At 38.6% G+C, this 24,107-nt stretch overlaps 1 protein-coding gene across 1 annotated transcript in view; it reads left to right on the forward strand.

The window, feature by feature from the left end:
- The first annotated feature begins 4,984 nt into the window (after window positions 1–4,984).
- Window positions 4,985–24,107, forward strand: part of ERC2 (ELKS/RAB6-interacting/CAST family member 2) — a 275,802-nt gene continuing 256,679 nt past the window's right edge. The window contains 2 exon segments of the mRNA XM_050979490.1: window positions 4,985–5,099; window positions 17,511–18,310. Of these exon segments, the coding sequence (XP_050835447.1) occupies window positions 17,654–18,310 (657 nt within the window). The 5' untranslated portion in view covers window positions 4,985–5,099; window positions 17,511–17,653.

Here is a 24,107-nt window from a genome sequence, read left to right on the forward strand (position 1 = left end):
GAACCTTTGTGGCAGCTGGAGTTGCCATCCATGCTCAGGTGTTTTGTATTTCTTGTTCTTCAGTTGGACACGCAGCTCCTCGACAGAATCCACAAGGAGCAGGAAAGAGGGAAGCAGCTGTAGGCTCAGTGTCACTTTCAAAGCAGCCATACAGGACAACTGGTTTCATTATTTTCACATTATTCCTGAATTTGGTTGATCTAACAGGGCCATCCTCACTGCAGAAATCTGCTTCCATTGGGGACTGCTGTGGTGGACAAAGTTTAGCTCCCCCAGCTCAGGTAGTTTTGTTCCTGCCCCAGTCCTCCCCTCCCACCATGTGCATGGGATTAAGGCAGTGCCTCAGGCCTCATTACACAGCTATTTAAAATTGGAGGAGATTGTGCTGCCAATAAAAGGTTCCGTCACTGAAAACTGCCCTGTGCTTCTACTGGAAAAGGTGATGGGTAGGGGTGAGTAGTCCTCCAATCCCCGTGTTTGTACCTGCCAGGTTTGCTGTATAGGTTGAGATCATAAGTAGGAAAGGAGATGTGTTTTTTGCAGCTTGAGAATTGAGAGGAGAACCTCAGCTGCCTTCAGATGAAGTGCCTCATGTTGACACTTGCAAGTAAAATTTTGGTATCTAGATTTACTTTTCAGGAGTGAGGTTGGCATTTGAAAGCTTTCTTACTGAAAAGTCAGTTGGATATTAGCTCTGAAATGATTAAAAAAACCCCAAAGCAGCATCTGAGAATTTGCTAGTCAGTGCTCATTTAGCAGCACTTGTCTGTAACAGACACTGTGCATATCCATGTGTGCAATAGTGGGAGCAGTGATACTGTTTCCAACCATGAAAATAAAGGGTCATTGATAAAATTTAAAATGTTAAACCTAATTCAAGATGTTTTAGCTGTCTCTGCTACATACTGTTAGAAATTCCTGGAGTTTGAGTTTTCCCAAGAAATATTTTTAACTCTCTGAAATATGTTGTAGAGTTGGTGCAAAAGCCTATTAATAGCCCTGTTTTGAGATGTGGAAGCAGGAGATCTTCTGTGAGATGGGTATTTTTTCTATTAAATTATTTTAGTATTTTTGCTCTATTTCTAACTATGATGTTAATAGTATCTGCCAGAGTAGTTCTATTTCTATCCTGAATAGATATAGGCTGTGCAGTACACCATAAACTGCTAAATTATGTAATTACAAAATAGTGTATTTTCCTTGTTTGTTTTTGCATTTTAATACATTATAATGAATTTCTCAGTGGCCTCCTATGTGTTCAGGTATATTCAAGTAACATTTTTCCATCCTTTGGAAATCATGTGATCATGTAAATGAATAATAAATAAATTATACTAATAAATTTTAAAACTACAATAGCAGTCTTGGGTGATATGTCATGAAGAAAGCAAAACAAAAGCTTAACATGTAGTGGAAACTTTGTGATTCAGTTTGGCAGGTATTTGTAGGTGAGTATAGAAACTGACAAAGAGGAAAGAACAGTCCATAGTTAATGACTGATGAATGCACCATCTCTGTGGACTTGACTGATAGGGCCTCATTCTGAAATCAACAGGAAACTGAATTTTATTTCAATTACTTTGTGTGTTTGGAGCTTTTTGTTTCTTTTGGGTCCGGTGCTTACTTGAAATCTGATCACGACGTCATGGTAAAGGCAATATTTTGTGGGTTTCTGAGTTCTGTAAATTTCAGTGTAGATCAAGTAGCACTAGGGAAGCACAGAGGAATAGGGTGGGGCCAGGTTCAATGATTAAAGCTGCAATACATTTTCCTGGGTTTTTAAAGCACACACCTGCAGTTGCTTGCTAGGAATTATGCAGCAGGGACCAAGCTTCTATTTGTATTTCTGTTTTCAAAGAAATTAGGCACTAAACAATATCCATTTTCAGCAAAACATGAAAGGGAGCTAGCTGCTGCTAAAGTCTTAGTACCATAGGTGAGAAGAAAGAATTGGGAAGGATGGAGAGATGCACAGGAATTGAAGAGAATAAGTAACATTCTACATTATGTTATTTTGAATTATTTATACTTTAAATAAGTAAACAGAATAGTTGTAATAAGTATGTTTTATACTCTTCTGCTTCCAAAATCAGTATAGCATAGATGAAGGAAGAGACTTGAAAATCTGTATTTCATATTTATTTTACTTGGTTAGGGCCTTAATGTGGGCTAATTGAAATAAAAAACCCAAAGAAATGATTAATTTCACTGGGGTTTCCACAGCTCCTGACGTGAAAGCAGAAAGAACTGTGAATATACTGCATTTTTAAGGTAGAAAACAAATAAACTGAAGTCTGCTAGCCAAAAATCTATTTGAAGATGGAAACTGTTGACAAGTGCAAACATTAGACACTGCATCACATGGCACCTTATAATATAAATAGTGGTTTAAGTTTTACAACAGACTGCTTTCCTCTAACAGTTGGTTGAAAGATATGTCTAGTAGTTAATGGGAACCTCTTACAATAAAAAAAAAAAAAAAAAAGAAATAGTTTACTTATATGAGCTGGCTCTTTTTGTGCTTAATGGCACCCACTTGCATCATGGCACTGAGGACAACACAGATGGTCCTGTGATTAGACTGAAATGAGAACTTTCATCAGCTGCAAAGAATTCAGCCTTAAGGACACAATTGTTATTATCCTACCCTTTGGATTTGGATTCCAGCATGGCCTTGAACATAAGGAATGAATATTATTGAAGGGTTTGGATTATGTGACCCTGAGGTTCTTTGCATGGATGTTGTTTCTAATACAATAAGTAGATTAGCTGTAAAATTCTGATTACTTTTCCTCTCCTTCTCTTGAATGGCACATTTTTCTAACAAGTCTTTTTGAGTACAATTTGGCAAAATATTTTTTTCACACAAAGCTCTCCAATGGTCTTATCCATGGTGGGTATATTCTGTTCTTTGGCACTGGTAGTGCTGGCAGTGCCCTGCAGAGGGTCTGCAGCTCTGAGTTGGGCTGTGATGAACTCTGCTATCAAGTTTATTCAATGGCAGCAAGCTTAATTCATTGCAGTGTTGTTGCAGCCTTATGGTAGCTCTCTGTCTTCCCACAGTGATTATTCCTTGGAAAGAAGATTCTCAAGCTACTGGTCCTCTGTCAGGACACTTCTGGCTTTTGCTGGCTATCACAAGGCCTTCAGTCTTTGCAAGTGAATGAGTCACAAAAAAGATAAGGCAGAACCTGATGTTCCTTGTCTTTTCATATAGACAGGAATGGTGTGACATATTGTTTAAAAAACTGTCAGCAGCTGACACCACATAGAACAAAAGTCCGGTAATCATTAACAGTACTGAGACAGAATTGGATTTAGCAATATTGAGACAGGTCTGGAAGAGCTTCTTATTTCACACTGAATCCAAATTAAGGGCTAAGCTGAAAATGGACACTTCTCGTCCTCTGAAGCATTCAGTGTAATGACCCACATTTTGTAGTGCTTAGCCATTTTTTACAGATGCAGACTTGCTAACTCTTGAGGAATACTTTGTTTGCTTTTCAGATCAAGTGAAATTATTTGTATACAAAACTATGTCCCTTCTTGTCAATTTCGTCAGGAACAGATTTTCTCTGTCCACATTTTTCATGGTTTTGAAAGTATTTGAACAGAAATGTCTTCAAATAATTAGGCAGGTTTAAAAGCAATTGAAGTCTGCATTTTAGTCAGGGTTATTCCATTACTTTGAACTCAGAAAAAGTATTTGTCCTCTATTATATTTAAATTAGGTGGGTACTGTAAGAGTGTGTCCCTTTCTTGGGGAAATACAAACCTGCTATGCTCCTGCTAGGAATGACATTCTAGCATCTCCAAATAAATACCTGTGACAGCCAATTATTTCAACTGGCTTTGGATAATTCAGATACAGCAATAAAGAGATTATGCTAATTTTAAACATGATTGGTTGAAATCAATTTGATTTGACATAGTTTTTAACAGTAATTCCATAAAAGTTGTTCTCAATGCTGTTTAATAGTGGCATTTATAGATGACTATGTGGGCAAGAGAGAAATAAAATACAGATTATATTAAAGCAACTACAAATCTGAAATTTTTCTTAGAATCATTGTTATGGCAATGAGATCAAGAGGAGACAGATAAAATATGTTTGTAAAATTTTGTGTAGGGTAAGGTATGAAGGTGCATTGAAGCTGAAGACTGGAGGTGGTCACTAATAATTGTATGCAAAGCAATAAAAGTAAAAAGAATTGAGAAGAGGAAAAAAACCCTCTGTTCTTAGGATGCCAGTGATGTTTATAGAAGTTTCTTTCACTGCTGTTAATAAAAAGCAGTAAAATCTCAGGAATAATTTTTAATGCAGTTTTCTCATGGAAAAGGCTTTCAGGCTTCGTGTAGCAGCTAATCTGTTAGTTTTTTCCCCCTGCATTCTGCTTTTTGAAAAAAACACAAATAAATATAGATGTCATCTTAATTTCTTTTACACTGAAGCCCGAGCACAGATTCAGATTTCTGGGTTTGTTCTGTTTATGTAAATACATGCATACAGCAATGGATTTTTAGACATCATGCTCTGAAGCACCTGCCTTTGAACATTTCTGGCCTTCGGTGAACAGGGGTGAGAAAGCAATCTATCCTCTGCAGTTTTACGCAGACCTAGGTGTATTTTTAGGCTGTTTCCCAGTGAGTAACACGCTCGCAGCCGTTGGCTGGGTGGGGACTGGAACCCGCGGGCTGGCGATGAATGGACAGAGACAGACGCTCGCAGGGATCACGGGCTGCGGTGCGTGTGCGGCTGCTGCTGCTGCTGCTGCTGCTGCTGCCCCCGGCGGCTCCGAGCCGCGCCGCTGGAGCCCGGGCTCCTCGGGAATGCTGGGAATGTTGAGTCAGGGACTGGCAACCCAGACAGCCGGGCTCGCAGCTGACTGAGGGAGACTCGCTGAGGGACGGAAAGACGAGGGACAGGGGCACGCGAGCCTCCCCCGACTGCAGCAGGTTCCTTCTCTTCAGCCCCTCGCAGGTATTCCGCGGCTCCCGCTCTCCCTGCTGCCTCCCTCCTCCGCGCAAATGGGATGCCAGCTAAACGTGATGTTGTAAAATCCATGTGAGGACGAAAGGCAGATGCAATGATTTGAAAGGTGAGAAGCTTGAACAAGAATATGGCTGGGATGCATGACTGTAAATTTACTGTGATTAAGGAAATGCTGGATAGTGCTTTGTACAACTGTCTGGTAGCTGAATCTGGAGATGAATTTGCAGAATAGGCTTTTTATATTGCTTTGGAAATACATTGTAATAAATGGGACCAAGTACACATCTTATTCTGGTAACAGAGTGCCTCTCCCTACAGAATCGTCAACCAGAAACCTCTCTTGCAATTTCTATTAAAAGCAGCCATAGGACTCTATTTTTTAATATGTTTTTTAATTTTTTTTTTTTGGGTGCCTAGTGTTTAAAAATATTGTTGTTGTTGTTAAAGTTTTCTGGAATAGAATTGATGGGTTTTGGAAATGACTAGCTTTATACCTAAATAATGGATAATGTTTGGTGTTTTAAAAACCGTGTCAGGAATAAAGGTGAGAGATTTCTGCTCCCTTCTAGTGGCTGGCAAATGGAAACAGACGCTAATAGGGTATTATTTTTCAGTTATATAATTAATGAATACTTACTGAGGTCCCTCATTTATGATGCTGGGGTTTATTTTTTTTTAAGAAAAGATCATTTTAGGCTGGACAAGTGATGAATGTGATGAAGTCCACGCCTATGTTCACCAAGGATACATAGATCTTTTTCTGGGAGCACTACAGTAGTAATTTGATGGAGAAGGATTTTTTTTTTATTAGTGTGTGATTGATTTCTAGGCGGCTACCTGCTAAGCCTTGTGATGGATGGATGGATGGGAATCTATTCCCTTAGCGGCGAATTGCTCTTCCCCTCGTGATGGACACGCCGGCCGACCACTGGCATTGGCAGACACGAGCTCGTTGCACACGAGCGCGGCCAATAAGTGCAGCCAAGGGGAGGGCAAATCCTACTTGCCAGGGTTAGTTTTCTGGTCGGCTTTCTAAATCAGTGGTTTCAGTTAGCTGTTGTCGTTCGGGATTTGTGTTTATTCCCATCCCTGGACCTCCAGCCGCACGTGCGTGTCCAGGGCGGCCGCCTCGAACGCGGCCCCTTCCCTGCAGCCGCGCCGGGCGCAGGCCCCGCTCCGGCTCCCCCTCCTCGGAGGGCGGGGAAGGGAGGGAGGTTCCTCTCCATCAAGTCACTTCGCCCCTGGCACTCGGTTTCCCCGTCGCCGAGTCGAGGACGGAGCGCATCCCCCGCGTCAGCCCCGCCGCCCTGCCCTGAGGGGAGATGCGCTGCCGCCCTCCTCCCTTCCTCCGTTCCTCCCTCCCCCGGCAATGGCAGAGCTCCACGGCCTGGATGGGGGCGCGGGGAGAGCCCTCCTGCGGCCCTTCCCCAGCCCGGTGCCGGGGCAACATCGGGCCCTGCCCTCCCAGCCTCCTGCTCGGCAGCGGGGCTGAGGGAGCCCTCCCGGGCCGGCTCGGCGCAGCGGCGCTGTCAGGGCTGCACGTCCCCATGGGGACCCCAAACCAATCCCTCTGCCGGGGCGATTTCCTCGGACTGTCCCCATGGCTCAGGTGAAGCCAACACCAGCCGTAAAACAACCCCTCAGCCGCAGTCCTCTCACGGTTGTGTGCTGGAGCAGTGCATTCCCTGTTAATTCCTTTACCCCAGCAGAAGGAGGCAAAGGGCCCTTTTTTTTAAAGGGTCTGTTTCTGCACGTGCAGAGTGTGTAATGGTATATCCAGGTCCCTTAAGGAGTATGTTTCTGTGGGAAAAGATTTCTTAGTTTCTTGAGGGAAGAAACTTGCGGTCCAAGCCTTGGCTGTGTGGGTGATTGTGTTAAGGGCTGTGTGTGAAAGTGCCTCCACATCTCCTCAGCACCTTAAAGAAAGCGTTTTTACTGCTGTTATTTTTGTTTTAAAGCTCTGTGTAAAATTATTTTAAAAGGCATCAAGGTGAGTTAGCATTTTCACTTTTCCTAGAGGAATCTGGGAAGAAGGAGAGGCTTTCTGTCCAGCGAGTGAAGGAAACAATAAGATAAGGGCAGTCCCTGGGGTTTATGGCTGTCCAGCTCAGGTTGAAACTGCACTTCTGAGCTATGGGAAACCCCATGCTGTGTTTATGAGCACACCCAGGGTAGATACTCAAGAACTGTGAAATTTCTTGGTTAGTGTTTGGGTGCCTTGTTATTCTCATTATCCTTGCTCTTGTGGTTTGCCAGCATTTGGAGAAGACCCATCTTGCTGCCTCTTATCCTGTGGGTGATTCTTCAACTCCTCTGATCTACTGCTAGTCAAATTCAGGTGGATGGTAGTGTGAGATCCAGCATCCATGCCGGTCCCTCCTGCTGCTCCTTGCCTGCTCTGAAGGTTGTAGAAAGGTGTGGGCCTTATTCTTAGCAGCCAAATACCAAAAGAACACATTCAACCCTTTTAGAATGTCAAATATATGTGATACTTAGAGAATTATCTTTTCAGCATGTGTTTTTGTATAAGCATGCTCAAGGTGATATTTTTTTCTTTTGCTTTAGAAAGATGATTGTTACTGACCTTTGAAGGATGACTAAGAAAAAAGAGTGGGTTGTTCACCCCTCAAAGAGGGTGAGGCAACCAGCCTGTGTATCGCTTCCAAAGACCACATATGTTCCCCCACCTGTATCTCTTAGGGTGTTTATTATATTTTTATCCACTATGATGCATTTGTTATCATCTGTTTAATTTAGTTTTTAATTCTTGGGATATATATATGTGAAAGATCTTAGTTAGATCCACCTAAGAAATTACTCTGATATTGATTTTTTTTAAAATTATTATGTGACCCCTCTTATCTGTGATATTTTATTTATTTGGTTTAGGATTTGTTAAAATATTTTTGTGACTTAAGACTTAGTTTTTGAATGATCTCTTATGTACTTAGCAATGATGAGCTTTCCTCAATTTACTTCTATTTTGCAACACTAACACTAGCTTATATTTTCTGTTAAGTGCTGGCAAAAGGGTAAGAGCTATTTGAAAGTAAAATGACTTTGTAAATTTCTTTCTCAGGGTCATAGTTGAAACTAAATTCTGAAAATGAACTGTGTAGTGCTGCTTCTTCTGAGTGATACTTTGACACTAAGAAAATATAAAGGCATATCAGTAGAATCATCAGTTAAATGTTGTTCTGGAGTATTTTGGTTTTATTCAATTTTTAAAGATGTAAAGTAGTTTATAGAAAGAAACCATCTCTTACAGTCTTTCTGTAATCAAGTGAAATAGACTGATGTTGGTTTGTTACTGCTTGTATGTAAGATGCAAAAAAACCCCCCAACCTGTTTCCTTGAGAAAGCAGCAGCTGACTACTCCACAACTTGTGGGGGTCCAAGGACTTTTCTAAGCATGGATATCCAATGTTTGTATGACAAAATGTGGGTGTCTGATGAATTAGCATTGTGGAATTAAAATTTTGTTGTTGCTTTCTTGGCAGTTGATTTCGGGGATTCTTATGATTAATTTAGTGATGGTGGCTTTTAGATTCCCAGCTTTGGAATATCTTAAGGAGCCAGGTCTTGTTTTGGGGTAATGGCAACAGCTAGGAGCCACATCTCCTTTCACCTGTCTGTCAGGTGCTGAGCTCTGCCAAAGGAGAGAGGAGGAGCAAAAATATTTTTGCACTTCTCTGGATAAGGCTTCATTACTGCTACACCATTTCTGTTTACAGAAACTTGGAATTCCTTCATGATATTAGAAATTTAGACTGCAATGGGCCGGTGATGTGCTGTTCCTTTAAAATGAGAATAATGAAGGAGGTATGTAGAGCTGGAATGTCTGTGCTTTTAGGAAAGCAGAAGAATGTGTCTAAGAGTTTGGGGTGTATGTCAGTTTCAGGTTGTGATTGGATGTGTGGGAGTCTAACATTTTGGATGTTTAGCAAAACCAGAGCATTTCTGTGAATTTTAATATTAGGTTTTTGAAAGGTGATACTTGCTTTCTCGATTATCTTAAAATCTCATTCTAAGACAGTCTTGCAGACTGGCATTCACTGGAAATGTTACAGGCTAGTTACCATGTGGCTTCTTTAATGATCAATGTACTTTTTATTTGGTTAGAATACCCCACTTGCAGCAAATACTGTATGTGGTTTTTTTTTTTTAACTACTTCCCACTGTTTCTCATGCTCATTATCCTATTTCTCTAACTGAAGTCACTGTGCAGATGTAGAATCTAGCAGCTAAATTCTACAACAATTGAAAATGGGGAGATTTTCAAAGTGATTTAATGCTAAACTCTCATTGTGTGAGAAATTACATGGGACATTGAATGGCATAAAAGGATTGATGGAAGTAGTGTGTATATATAAATATAAATTGTATAGGTTTGTGTAAAAATGATATACTGTAGTTTCAGGAAGTTCTGTGGAGTTGGGAAGGGAAGGCACTGGAGAAAACATTGAAACATTGTCTGTAGTGATTGCTTATTTGGGTATAATGTGCAATTTATTTTGAAGGAAGTGAAAGAAATGTAACAAATCTCTGCCATTTCTGAATTTTGCACAGAGCATTGGTAATGTGTGGGGCAGTTTCCCTCCAAGGGAACGACTCAGATCACTTGGGATGCTGACTAATGGGACATAATCTTCTCCATACATTGAGAGGTTTACAAAGCACATCTTGGTCACTTCATTCCAATTCCTTAGGGAGGTTTAACATGTCTGTAGTTGTGGTTACACTGTTTGGTATGTTTGGATTGTTTCATTGCAGGACTTGGAGGCCACAGTACTTGAATTCTCAGGAACTGATTTTTTGTTGTCAGATATGAGTTGAGTCTGTTAGAAATTTTGCTGCTGCCCCTTCAGTTTTCAGTGTTGTTATCTAAACACTTTTCATGGTCGGTAAAATTAATTTACTGGTGATCTGCTTAGATATATATTTCATTATCTCTTGGCACATGCGGTGTCTGAATTATTTAATTACTTTATAAAACAGCGCAGGTCTGTGTTATTTCTGTGATGGTGAGGCTTTTGACTTAACCAGCTTTCTGCAGTGCATTCTTTTCCACAAAATATATTGCTGAAATGCAGTTCTTACCATTGATGTTCTTTGAACAGTTCAGATTAGTGGGCAAATATGACCTGGTAAATAAAGCACAGTTCTTTTTGTTTACCTATGTCCAATAATAGTGGAAGAAATGGGTACTCTCAGGGGCTTCTCTGGAAGACAGTTTGCTGTGTACAGCAAGTTTATTTTTGATGGCTAAGTCTTGGCAGTCATGATGTACCTCAGCTTTCATTTATAGACCTCATTTGAAATCTGCTCAAAGCATTTGTTTTTCCTTAAGGAAACAGTTACAATAACATCTGTCATCAACTTCAAATGTTAAATCAGATGCCTGTAAGGACTTGTATAAATTGCACTTGTGAACTGGTGTGATTGTGCTTAGCTGAGTGTGAGCCCAAAGGGGGCAGATTGGGCTGTGCTGTGAAATTACGAGCTGGCCACCAAGTGCTTGGGGAACTCTTCAACTCTTTTGGGGAATAAATAAATAAATAAAAAGGCAATTCCTGAGGTGCAATGTCTTCTAATGGTTCCAGGATTCTGATTCTATGATGAATTGAAAGCTAATCTGCTAAATCACTTGCATTGCTTACAGAGCCTGTAAGTTCCTTGGACAGCTTTGATCTGATGTGGCTGAAGCACAGCCAGTTTTTCTTTGGCATGGTACTGAAACGTGCATCCTCTTGTATCTGGGCAAAGACAACAGAGGAGGGATGTTCTACAGGTTTTTACATTGTGATGGTGTCAAAGCATGCTGAATGCACAAATGTGCTTCTTGATTTGCAGTTTGAGTAGGCATATTGCTATTCTAGAATCAAATAAATGTAAACTGCAGAATGGATATTTAGGCTTGCTAAATATCCCCGTATTTAAGTACTTTCTAAGAAACTGCTGGAGGCTGCATAGGTAGTCTTAATAGCTGATCCTGTGACTATTTTGTTGCCTTTTTACAGAGAATGGAAGCTTTGTAGCAAAAAAGAAAAATATAGCTTTATCTTGCAAATGTGCAAGCCCCGTGTTTAGTAACATTCATGGGAGTAGCCTTATTGAATTAAATTGAAAGTACTCCATCGTGTGGTAGTATCTCTGTTGGTTTCTAAACCATTAAGAGTTATAAATGCATCTTAAAATTAAAAGTATGACATAATTGTAAATGCCAGACTATTTTTAAGCATACTTAATGTGAAAATAGAGAAATTTACAGGTCAAACTATAAACTCGGTCAATTTCCTTTTACTAAATTTTCAGTTCTTAGGTTATTTTACTAAAAGGAATGTAGTATTTAATACGTGTTTAATATATATATTACCAGCTGAACAGCTTTTTGTTCCAAAGAATTTGTAAATGCTGACAGTATAGGAATGACAGAAAAAGTCTAGTTTTTCAGATTTTTCCTGGAAAACTTTTAGGTTTTCTTAAGTCATGCTTATTTTTAAGTTCTACCTTCTCAAAGGATAATTCAGTCTATAACTGTGTTTCTGTAAATTATTTTGTCATCCAAGTTAGGTAAATGCTGACAAAAGTAAAGCATAACTGTGCTAATAATTAGGCATAACTTTCAAGTAATCCTGAATAATTTTGTGTACTTTTACGTTTTATTATTTTTCCCTAAAGGAGACTATTTTAGTAAAAATTCAAGACATGTGATTGTTGTTGTTTTTCTTTAATAGTCATTAAATGAAAAGTACTGTTTGCCTGATTTAGCAAGTGCCTTAGAATAATCCTCCACAAAATACTGGAGCTTATAAATGCAGGCTTGCATTGATAAATGAGAATTCTTATTGCGAAGGGAATAAAAGGCAAGTGAATAACAATTGCAGGATGGAAGGTATGATGAATACAGACTAGGATGCAGAATTTAGCATACAAGACACCTGCATACCTGCAAGGACTGAAAAGTTAGGAAATATTTCCCTGGAAAACCAAAAGCTTGCCATGTTCTTAGAAATATCTGTGTCCTGGGAAGGTCATTATGGTACGGGGAAGCTGAGAACCAAAAAACTGAGCAGGGACATGCAGTGTTTTGGAATTTGTGTCTCTATCCCTTGTTTCTTGTGATTCACACCACCCACCCTCCCACCCGTCAATAAAAAATAGAATCCCAGTGTTAAGAGCTGCAGAGAGCAGATGGGCAGCAAAACAATGGTAGCAAAACAAGGACTGGGAGCTTCAGTCAATTACAGCTGAGGTGTTTTACCCTGCACCTCTGGAGCTTTTCACACCACTGTTGGTGCTTGTGCTTTGTAGTTTAAACAAAGGGTAAACGTAAACATCCCTGCGTCTGGGGGTGGCTGTTAAATCAGAAGGGACTGGAGAGTGAGAAAGGCTCAGCACTGGCAGGTAACTTTTACAGACTGTTCGTGGTTGTGTTTGCCCAGACTTGGCAGATGGGCTGCCCTATAGCTTTTTATAAAGATACAGTGTGTTCTCTGGCATAACAATTAAAGTTAGATGTGATGGTTCTGTCTTTGCTCGGCTGTAGAAGCCTTTTTTTTAAACGTTCCATTTTCAGGTCTTTAAAGTTTTACATAACATCAGAAAAATAAAATGAAACAGATTTGAAATTTCTCACCTTCCTTAGGTAGCTTAGAAACCCCAGGATACTTGTCACATGCAGGACTGCAGGAAATAATTGTTTTAATGGAAGTGTTAGAGATAAAACATTAAGAATTGGAGTTTGAGCAACAGAGACCTAACTTAAAAGTTATAAAATAATGGAGGTATCAACTGGTGGAGTTTAAATATTATTTATATTATTTAAAGCCTACTTCTAACTATTATGATGTTTTAAGACAATGACAATGTCTCAAACATTGTAATAAGGAGTAAAATGCTTTAAAAGAAGTGCACCTTTCTTGAACACTAGGCTTGTTTTAAACCCATGAAAGTTGTATAAAAGAGTTAAAAATGCATTGTTGACCCTTCACTGAAGTCTATTTAACAGTAATATAATCGACAGTCCTGATAACGGTGTCAGAACTGCTTGCTTTTCAAGATTAATACGGCATTTTGAGCAAATATTTCAATTGGTGGAGTTTTCTGATTGCATGACAAGTACTCATTGCTGTCACTGCACCTGACAGCTTTAGAATGCCTGACAACTTTATTTTCCATAAATGTCATTAGATGCATATTAAGCAGCCACTCCTACTTTTGCCTTCACATTTTCTTCTGTGTGAAAGGAAAGGCAGGCAGGCCTGATGTGAACTGCTCCTATGAGGTGATAAATGCCAGTTCTTCCATGTAGCACTGATGGGAGTTCAGGGATATGAGCAGCTCACAAGATTAAAACAGGCTTTGGGACTAACTTTATTTACAACTACATGTGTGTAATTTTTACAGCAAGCTACAAGAGAGGGGATAAATTAATGTCTGTTAACTAGTAAAAAGAAACTTAGTGTGCAGACTGTAGTAAAACTTAAATTTACATAAGAAATGCAGATTCAGGATACTGTAAGTAACCTAAATGAAAATGTTGTTTTGGAAGTTGTCATATACACTTTGTTTTTCAAACTTGTAAGGAATTGTAAAGTAGCAGGAAGAAATGGATTATTTTCTTTTTTGGATTAAAAAAAGGTGGGGGAGAAGAAGTTACTTGGTCAGCCTGGTAAGTAGGAAGAGAGTCCTTTGTCCTTGTAATAAAAACAATGCTGGTCTTGTACTAACACCATATAAAGAGCATTGTATTTATCTTTTTTTCCTTTGCTTTATTAAAAGAAGACATCCCAGGCTGCCCACTCAGATTAATGAAGAAAGGCAGGCTCCTCTACAACAGATTTGGGTTCTCTGTATCTAGTTTGTATCAGCTTGCTGTGTTTTTTTTTACATCAGCACTGATAGTAAAAAACATGTGAAGAAAAGAATATTCTGTGCTGTGAGAATCTATTGTGCCACAATGAAAGCAGTAGAAAACATAGGTAAAGCAAAAAAAAGTGCTAGAAATATTTGACTCTTAGTCACTACTTTTAATACACATGTGCTCCTGGTCTTCTGTGTACGGAGAGGTTGTGTTTTAAATGAGAGCATTTAAAAGAATGTTATCAAAATAAAGAAATCATTGTTTGCTAGGACATATTTTCATGGAACAGATTTTTTTCTGTCAATCTCCTTCCCTTTGTAGTGCCTCAAAGTGCAATCCTGGCAGAGAAAGTATGAGCATTGTTTTCTACATCACCTTTTTTTTTTTTTTTCCATTTTGCTCCTTTTGGTTTATGTGTGGGGAGTTGTATAGTATTAAACAGTTTTAGACAGTTTGGAATTGGATTGATAATTTCTGCACTTAACTGTCACCATATAGTGTTTGGGGAGGTTAACTCTGCAGAAGAAGTTTCCTTAAAGCTCTTGGTACTTGTACAAATGTTTGAGCTCTTGGCTCAATGTTAATATTGGCAAGTAGTTTTGCAAAGCTATTAAGTATTTGGCTGATACCCAAACTTCCTGCTGACTAGGTGATTCAGGCCACAGGAGGGGACACTAAAAGCCTAAATCATTCCTCAGCATGTAAGGGTGTGTAACCAGTGAAAATAAGAGCTTACAGGGTACTGTGTATACAGTATTTCAAGCAGACTCTGATAATTGTGTTAAATGTAGAAGTAAGCATTTATAAATGAAACTGAGTGAGATCTTTAAGTAGCATCCATATCAGAATCCTATGCTCCGGGTTTCTCAAAAAATAGAAAGCTAAAAGACAGCTAAAGTGAGTAGTCAGACTTGAGCCATGTAGGTAACGTGAGCCCCTGATGTTGCTGTGTGCAGAATGCAGGTGATCAGGTGGGGCAGGAATGCGGAGAATGAGGCAAGCTGAAGTTGTAACAGGTGTTGGGGGCACTTTGGCATGAATGGAATCGGGTCTGCTGGGGTTTTCAAGGCTCATGAGAGTATGGGGCTGCCTTCCTGCCCCCAGCTGAGAATGCATGCCTAATTTTCTGGATCCTAAAAGGATCCACATAAAATATAGTTTTGTTTGCAATGCAGAATAATAAAATCATGCTTATAATGGTTAATTTTACATCATGTACATTAAAGGAATTTCTTTAAAATAAGAAAATACTGAGCCAAGCAGGTGAGCATCTGGGTTTTCTTCTAGTAGAAAGCTGATTTCGATTTTAAATCTCAGTTCTTACAGGAAAATATGTGTGGTGGATCTGCAGTCTGTCCCTACCAGACTGAATGAAGCTGGGTGACTTTTCTCAGAGAAAGTTTTAGGGGGATATGACCTTTGTGACTCCTTTGCCCTGGCTACTGCAACACCTACAGCTTTGATAAAGAATTATTACTTGAGAGTATTAGTATTGCTTCCTCTCTGTCCAATTAAAATAGCAATATAAAATAAATTTACCTTTCAAAATAGAACTGTCTTTATTTCACCTGTCCACTCAGTTCAACTGGGATGGCTCTGTCAGCTGGTTCTGTGGGAAAATGGGATCTTTCCTCTCTCTTTTTCTCCAGGCAGTAGATGATGATCTGTGTGGCAGTTGTTGAGGTCCTGAGGCTGGTATTGCTTCTTCATGTCTCTAATTCATGATGTGTTGAGACACACAGTAAATCTTCCTGAAGCTAGGAAGGCTCCATGTAGAAGCAGTAAAGAGCAGAAAATGATGTAGGTGCTTTTTCTCCCCTTTCATAAAGCAATGGCATCTGGCTTCTACTGTGTCTGAGACTTCACAGCCATAAAGGAAGGTTCCAGTTTTATCACATTGAAAAAGCATGTTTTTGTGTGCTTGCCTTTTTCTGAGGTGTTTGCAGGAAAGCCAGTCTGTATAATTCCAGTTTGTAGAAGGTAACAAACTAATAAGTTCTTAGGCTTTCTCCATTTTAATTTGCCAAGTCATGGTTTTCAGCTTTTGGTCTGTGAGCTGTCCTTAATAGCCTGTTAAAGTAAGAAAATCAAGTGTATCATCAGTGTGTTTGTGTTTACAACACAGACGTCTGGCTTGATTTGAATACTTCTAGAGGGAAAAGAAAAGAAATTGGAAATGCTATCTAAGTAATAACACTGGTTGGTGGTGTCTTGCTTCTCTTTTCCTATTGCTTTCTGAATTTTCCCAAGCTTATGGAAGTTACAAGGTTCAATCAGCATTGGAACATTGTTTAAGAATGTTCCAATGTTTAAGAACAACTCACTTCAGTGAGAGGTTAGCCTCCCTTTGGATAAGGAATGAGGATCCTTTTTTCAGTAGAGCTCAGTGGTGAGCACTGGAGTGCTAAGTAAGATAAGTGTTCTCTGATATAAAAAATTCACACAAGTTGAGAAAAGAAAGACCACAACTAAGAAGCTCTAAAAGGCAAAACAAGTACCTGAAAATACATATCAGAGACATAAACAGAAGGCTAAGTAAGTTATTAAGTGATTCTAAGCAAGAATTGTACTGATTTATCAGACTGAAAAGGAAAAACAGTATGGACATGATACAAGATAAAATATTCTGTACCTCTGCTTCTGAGAATCAACAAATTTATACCCAACCCCACCACCTGGCTGTGTATGGTGTCTGCTGTATCTAAAAATATTTTATTGTGTGCAGTTTAAATTGACACTGGCATTTCCTGCTAGCAATATTGTTTTTTTACCAGACCAGAGTGTAGTGTTTTTTAGGGGGAGTTTATTTCGTTTTGTTTGTTTGTTTTTTTTAATTGAGTGAGCAAGAGGATGGGGTGAATTCTGTCAATTCCAAAGACTTGTTGCTTTTGCTCAGAATCTGCCAGGAGGAGCTGGTAGAAGGAAAGTCATCTTCAGCTCTGGTCTCATGGGAGATTTGTCTATGAAGGAGTATGGAACTGTTTCAGGCAACTAGAAAGTTACAGGGATGGATTTCTCAGAGGACTTGATGAGTTACTTGGCCAGAGGATGGCTGGCACTTGAGAATTAGATGAGATTTTTTTTTTTTTATTGGTCAGTTTGTTGAAGTTGAGGCAGCAGAAAAGCTGCACAGGGTCTTTTGGTGGAACAAGCTGTGGGTCACCTCTTGAATGGTGCATGACAGCTGAAAAGAGGGACAGGTTTGGACAGTGATGTTAAAAGGCCAAAACTTGAAAAAGTAAATCAACAAGATTGCTTTATATCTGTGTGCCTTAGGAATGAATTCTGGAGGCTTTAAGAGGGTAGTTCTTTATGCCAGTAATAAATATTTCTTCATGTAAATTTCATATTGTCAGTCATTTAAGTGACAAGGTAAGGTATGGTATGTTATTGTATTGGGCCCATGTTGTTCATTCTGACTTAGTTTGACAAGCTTTAGCTTGAAGTTTTCTAGCAAGAAAGAAATGAGGAGTTTTATTTTGATTGAAATTGGTTTGAAAATGCATTTTTAACTTATCCTAAATATAAAATGTTTAACAGATTTTATTTTTGTAGTTTTTACTCTGGCAAGTTGGTTTTTCTGATATATGGTGATTAATTTTAAGTTTGTTTTCCAAAATGAAAACTTAATTTTATAATTTTTTTTTTCAGGTCTGTCTTGGGAGGAAAACCAGATTTTGCCTACTGGAAGAATGCAGTGAAACTGCCAGTATTTCTAGCTGGAATTATTAATTTAACATTCAACTTTAGTGTTACTAGTTTCTTACTAAATAGTACCTCAAAGTAGAAGAAAAATGTATGGAAGTGCAAGAACAATCAGCAACTTAGAAGGAAGTCCCTCCAGGTCCCCCCGCTTGCCAAGGTCCCCCCGCCTGGGCCACAGGCGAACCAGCAGCGGGGGAGGAGGGGGGACAGGGAAGACGTTGTCCATGGAGAACATCCAGTCCCTTAACGCAGCCTATGCAACATCTGGACCAATGTACCTGAGTGACCACGAGGGTGTAGCTTCTACTACTTTCCCAAAGGGCACAATGACTCTTGGAAGGGCTACAAATCGAGCTGTGTATGGTGGCCGAGTCACAGCCATGGGGAGCAGCCCCAATATCGCTTCTGCTGGACTGTCACACACAGATGTCCTTTCTTACACTGACCAGCACGGAGGGCTGACCACATCCTCACACCACCACCACCACCAGGTTCCTTCCATGCTGAGACAGGTTAGGGATAGCACCATGTTAGATCTGCAGGCTCAGCTTAAGGATCTACAGAGGGAGAATGACCTTCTCAGAAAAGAACTAGACATTAAGGATAGCAAGCTGGGGTCCTCTATGAACAGCATCAAAACTTTCTGGAGTCCTGAGCTAAAGAAAGAGAGAGTATTGAGGAAAGAAGAAGCAGCCAGAATGTCAGTTCTTAAAGAACAGATGAGAGTTACCCATGAAGAAAATCAGGTAAGTAATTATGAAAGTTTCTTCGTGTTGATTTACAACCAAGCACTTGATGATTTGCTTTTGGTACTGTATCCAGTGCTGGCACAAGTCTGGTATTTGCCACAAGAATTTTATATCTTGGTATATCTGCTTCTGACTGCTAAACTGCAGGAAAGCACACTAATAAGAATCCAAATGCAGATTATAATTTCCTTCAGCAGCATCCCTTCACATTTTAGATGGATTAAATAATTGTTGTTATCCTTTCTCTTATGTTTGAAATTTTCTCTAGGGTTTTTTTTTTACAACTGTCTAAATGTTGTCTTGGCAACATTTTCTGAAGAGGTAAATGAGCCATTTTTGAAAAAGTGTAAATAAATATCTAGAGGCATATTTTGTTTAAGCTGTGTAGGGAGTTAACAGTTTTAAAGTTAAAAGAAGATAAATCCTCATATTCAGCTTTCTTTACTTCTGCATTACAGAATGAACATTTCAGAGACCTGTATTGTAGTAAATGAGTGTCTTGTAAATATGTATTTCAAATACTTCTATTCACATTTTAACATTATTTTCCTGAAGTTATAAAAAGATTCAAATATTTTAGTATTTGGATGGATAAATCTGTGAAGTCAAAATTTGAGACTTTGCTATATCAAATATACAGCTACATATACAAAGCTATACAAAACAGCAGCACAGAATAGATAAAAAAATCACCCTTCCTTTCTCCATACACTTTTTGGCTTCTGGTCTTATTTTAAAGCTGCTCTCTTTTAGACCATCTGTTAACTTTCCCTAGACAAAAACACAGTCCTGTGTTTCTCTCACTTCCAGATTCCAAATCTAAACTTCTTTGCTGGCAGGCAGCAACAACTGAGATTTTGAATTAACGTCCAAGTTTGTGATCAATTAGAGCTTCTCGAGAAGCAAACTTTTCACCTTTAGGCTTGTCATGAACCTAAATATCTACAGAGCTGGCAAGTTTGTTACCAGTTACTTCAGCGGGAAACTGCCTGGGTTGTCATCAGGAATTCAGTGCAATTAATTAATTTATTGCTGTCCTGTTTAACTTTTGTATCCAGATTGACAATAGTAGTTGCTGATTATTTATTTATGGCAGATGCACTAGGATGCTGCTAGAACCAACATGAACAAAAAGATGCATGGTGGAGGTTCTGTTTTTCAAAAACTTTGTTGGTTAGGTATTTTAATGGTGGTAGTTGGTGTCACCTTAGGAGGAGAATTATTCTAATAGACGCTGATGTGTTTCTTATGGAAATGTTACATTAATATACTGACATTTGGAATTTGAATCTGGTGCTAAGAGACTGTCACACACCAATGACAATTCTGTTTTGGTTTTTCCCCCTAAAATCTACTTTTGCTTATCTTGAGGGAAAGTAAACTAGTAACTTAGTTATGAGTTCATTCATGTTGTATCTTTTACAAACTCTTATTTTCTTGTTAACAGCAAACCTGACAAAAGCAATATATTTTGCTCTATGTGTATATTTAACATGAAACCTCTGTCTATAATACACAGAGATTGGTACTCTATTCCATTGCTAAGTGTCCAGACATTCACAGGAGAGGCCAAGTACACATGGGTATCCCCAGCAAGTGCTCCTTGTGATCCAGCTGCTGTTTCTTTGCACTTAATAACTCAGTGAACTTCAAATTTGGCCAGTTACTTTTGGACCTGTTTAAAATGCCAGTGTCCACAGGCTCTTACAGCCTAACATACCTGTGAGGAACCACTGGTTTCGTTTGGTTTTGCACTTTGTCTGCTTTTGCTAGGATTTCCTTTTCCTTGTACTGAAAGAAGCAATTAATAATTGATGTCTGGTGCCAGTCTCAGTGCCACTTAAGACTTTACAGTGCCATCATCACATCCCTCCCTCAGCTCTTTTCCAGACAGGAACATCTTACCATGTGTGATCATTCCTTGTGGAAAAGTAACATGATGTTTTTCAGACCTGTTAAATGTTTGTGTGTTGTTTTTTTTTTTTTTTTTTGAGGCAAGGGGACCAAAACATCTTATGTTTTTGATAAGGTGTAAAACGAGTTGTGTTGTTGTTGTGGTGTTTGCCCTTTTATTCTGTATGTCTCTCACAGAAATTTCCAAAAATTAGTTTGTTCTTTCCAGTTTTGGATGCCTTTATTTTTGCTGCTACTGAGTACTAAGCTAATATCCTAATGGAAATATTTATCATAGCTGAAAAAAACCCTCACTATTCAGTCTAACCAGTTTAGATCACAGCTTGTTATGCTTAAAGGTAGGATTCTTTTCATTTGTGTACCGCTTTTATCTCCTTGAATTTCATCTGCCAGCCTCTGACTATTTGCCTAGGCTTATAAAATTCTTCTTTGCATTTGGCTTTTGTCTTTACTGTCCTGAATAACCAAACACCATGAGGAAAATTAGTCATCGTACTGATCACCCTGTTCTTTGGGCTGCTCAGGAAGTGTCAGTCAGCACAAACCCCAGCCACAGGTTCCAGGAAAACTCCAGGGACCTCCTGTTGGTTTTAGGAGTCAACCATGTGTTTCTGCTATTTCCTCTCTTGCAACTGAATATTTGTGTATGAAAGTACCCATGCTCTTATGTAATTGCTGCTTACTTTTCTTGTAAGCTTTTGCAGAAGGGGCCTTTGTGAAGGAATGGCTTTGGAAGCCCAAGCTGGCTGGGTCAGCTTGCTTGTCATTCTTATTCAGCAGGCTTTTGATTCTTTCAAACAACTAATTTGAATTAGAATAATCAAAAAGCTGTAATTTTAAAGAACAAAAAGGTGATGTGCTCTATCACATCCATCCTACAAGTGGTCAGTCTGTCCTTGTGTGTCTGAGGTTTACTGGCTTATAAAACTTTCTTAAAGGCTGAGTTGTTTCGCTCTGAAACACTACAAAGTGTTTTCACATTGGCTGTCCATGATGAAAGTGACCCTGCCTGGATTTCTGGGTCTCCTAGCAAAGTCTGGGAGCTCCCAGGAGACTGGAGAAGGCCAAAACTGCCTGCCAGAAAAGAAGTGAAGTGTTTTTCTTATTTTTATAGTGGTTTCTGAAAAAATGTTGCAAAACCCAAAGAATTATTTGGAAGCTGTATTTTTAAAAATCATCAGCTATTTCTAAATATAGAGAGGGAAAATAAAATAATACACTATCACCCAATATGGATTTATAAAAAATAATGTCAAAGACATCTGATTTTTCTTGGATGACAGGAAAACACACCTTATGCATAACAGAAGAGCAGTAGCAACATATTGATGTTAAGAAAACTTTGTCTCAAAAGATTTCCCTTTGGTGAGTTGGTGGGAAGCATATGACGGGAAATTGCTACTACATGGAGAAGTATTTGACTGGAAGCCTATGTCAAAGTGTAATTATCAGTGATTCATGGTGAAATTGGAAAGGTTTCCAGTAGGATCTGGTAAGGATCTGTCATGTGCTTGAGGCTTTCATCAGTGTCCTAAAGGATGGATGTGTTAGGCATCCAAATAATGGCAAGATTGGGAAGGTTTAAAACCATCCTGGAAAGCAGGATTATAAATGAAAATAAATTTGCCAAATAAATGAATTAGTTTGAAATGGTAGGCTCTGTTTCAACAGGAAAATTGATAAAATTAAACCTTTTGGAAGCAGAAGGAGATCCATGAGGAAGTTTATGGACAATAACTTGGACATTCCTGTTTTTCTTTTGAAAGTTATGTTTCTGAAAGTGTATGCTTTCAGCACCTGTACTTTGGTATCACAGCCCATATTTAGTTGGCTTTTGTTGTTCATGTTCTTTGTGATATTTTCTCACAGCATAACTGGCATTATTTTATATATGTGTTTGTATACATAGGGGCAGGAAGTACTCCACATGTTTTTAACTATTTAAAGTAGCCAGTTCTTCATCTTGGAGTCATCCATTTACAACATCTCAAACAGAGACTTTGCTTTTTTTCCCCTTGGTGGATAGTTTTTCTCTCTAATCTGGCTTGATTAGAAGCTTCTGATCATATGTAAAATATAGGAGAGTTAGTGTGGAAGGCTTCAGTGGAGAGCAGAAGGCCATGAGGTGGGAAGTGCTGGGAAGACACACAGCAATATTAATTTCCAAGGTTGTTGCCTGCCAAGAGGGAAAACTAATTTATTGCTTTGGATTAGCTGCTTCTAATGCAATACATTAATGTTTATCAGTTTATCTGCTGCTTTTATGACATTGCAAAAACTGAATTGCTGTGATATTTTTAAAAATGCATATTAAGCCCTGTTGCACAAACTAAGGCCCCTTTTACTTACTTATAAATGTAGTCATTTAATACTACATAATTAATACAAAATAGGCACTATGTGCCATGAATAGTGGCTCTTTTACAGGCATGGCATGGTTATATTTGAAATAAATGGGTGAGCATGATCCTGTTTTCCCTTTAAAAAAACCCAGGTAGTTTTAATCGACTTAATGTGTTCTTTGAGAGCACATTATGGATTTTGATCTTTTGAAGTTCAGTTCCTATCCTGATACTGCAGGAATTTACTCCTGATTAATGAGCTGGAGAGAAGATAAAAAGGATAGTGAGCAGTTCCTCTGAGGCTTATAGTTCTGAATAAAAAATTTTCTTGAAATAGTTTCTCCAAGTAACTTTTGTCCATCTGTAGCAGTGTGAATAACTCATATGCTGCAATTAGCAGAATAGAGCTGATAAAATAATCAGTACAGAAGGGAATGTGTACTCATGAATTTAGAGCTGTGAGTAGCTACTCGATGTTATTTCACAATGTGCTCTTCATTTTCACTTTGATTCATGACAAGTATCTAAATAGAACAATAGGAGAAAATATACTGACAAATATTCTGAAATGGCATTTCCCTTCTCTGTACTAATTAAAATATGTTCCTAATAAAATATTGATTAGGCTAAGGTATACATTATTAAAAATTTTTTTTTAGATATTTTGTTTATGCCCTTTGAAATTCTTGTAGGTTCATTGTAGTGGAATATGCAGGCAGTTGCCAGCACTTGGATATTTAGTGTGAGTTTATAGATGGGTATTGCCTTCCTTAATGGGTCAAAGTATGCACTTGATTACTGGTTGGAAAGGACCTTTCATTGTTAATAGCAGTTGTGGTCAGAGGAGGATTTTTTGGGTATAAATATTTTCTAGCCTATCTTATTGTGTAAGTGTCTGAAACAGCAGGGATTTTTGAAGCTTATTGTGAATATTAATGAAGTACATGGTTACACAACTCAAAGCTAGGAACCTGAGGAATGGAAATGTGCTTGTGGTTTACTGTGCTACCTGAGGTATGTTTTCATATTAATAATCTTAAAAAAAAATTGGCTGCATTTTTACTAAATGAGTCTCTACAAGAAAAAATACTTCCAACATCAAACTTTAATATAGTATTTACAACCAGTGAAAGCTTCCTAAGGTGTTTTAGGATAATTTTGTAAAGCTGGTAGGTTCATCACACCCATTCTCTTTGTTTTCTGTTTTTCACTGTACTGTTGTTTTCTGCTTTCTCCATCTTTTAAAAAAATATTTGTCTTGAGCTGCTTGCATACATGTTGATTTTAACTTTATTTTGCATGTTTCCACTGTTTTCTTCATTTAAACTCATGTACATTGATGGCAATGTAGGTAAGTGCAAAATATTCTTCTTTGTTTATTAAATGCGACAAAGTGCTTAAGCATTTAACCACATGGAATAGATCAAATGGTCTTTATCTGAATAGCAAACTAGAATGAAATCAGAGGATTTTATATTATATTCAAAACAATGTCTGTGAAATGGGAAGAGGCCAAAACAGCAGAACTCTTCTGCTGA

This window comes from Serinus canaria, chromosome 12, assembly GCF_022539315.1.
Source record: "Serinus canaria isolate serCan28SL12 chromosome 12, serCan2020, whole genome shotgun sequence".
Taxonomy (NCBI): domain Eukaryota; kingdom Metazoa; phylum Chordata; class Aves; order Passeriformes; family Fringillidae; genus Serinus; species Serinus canaria.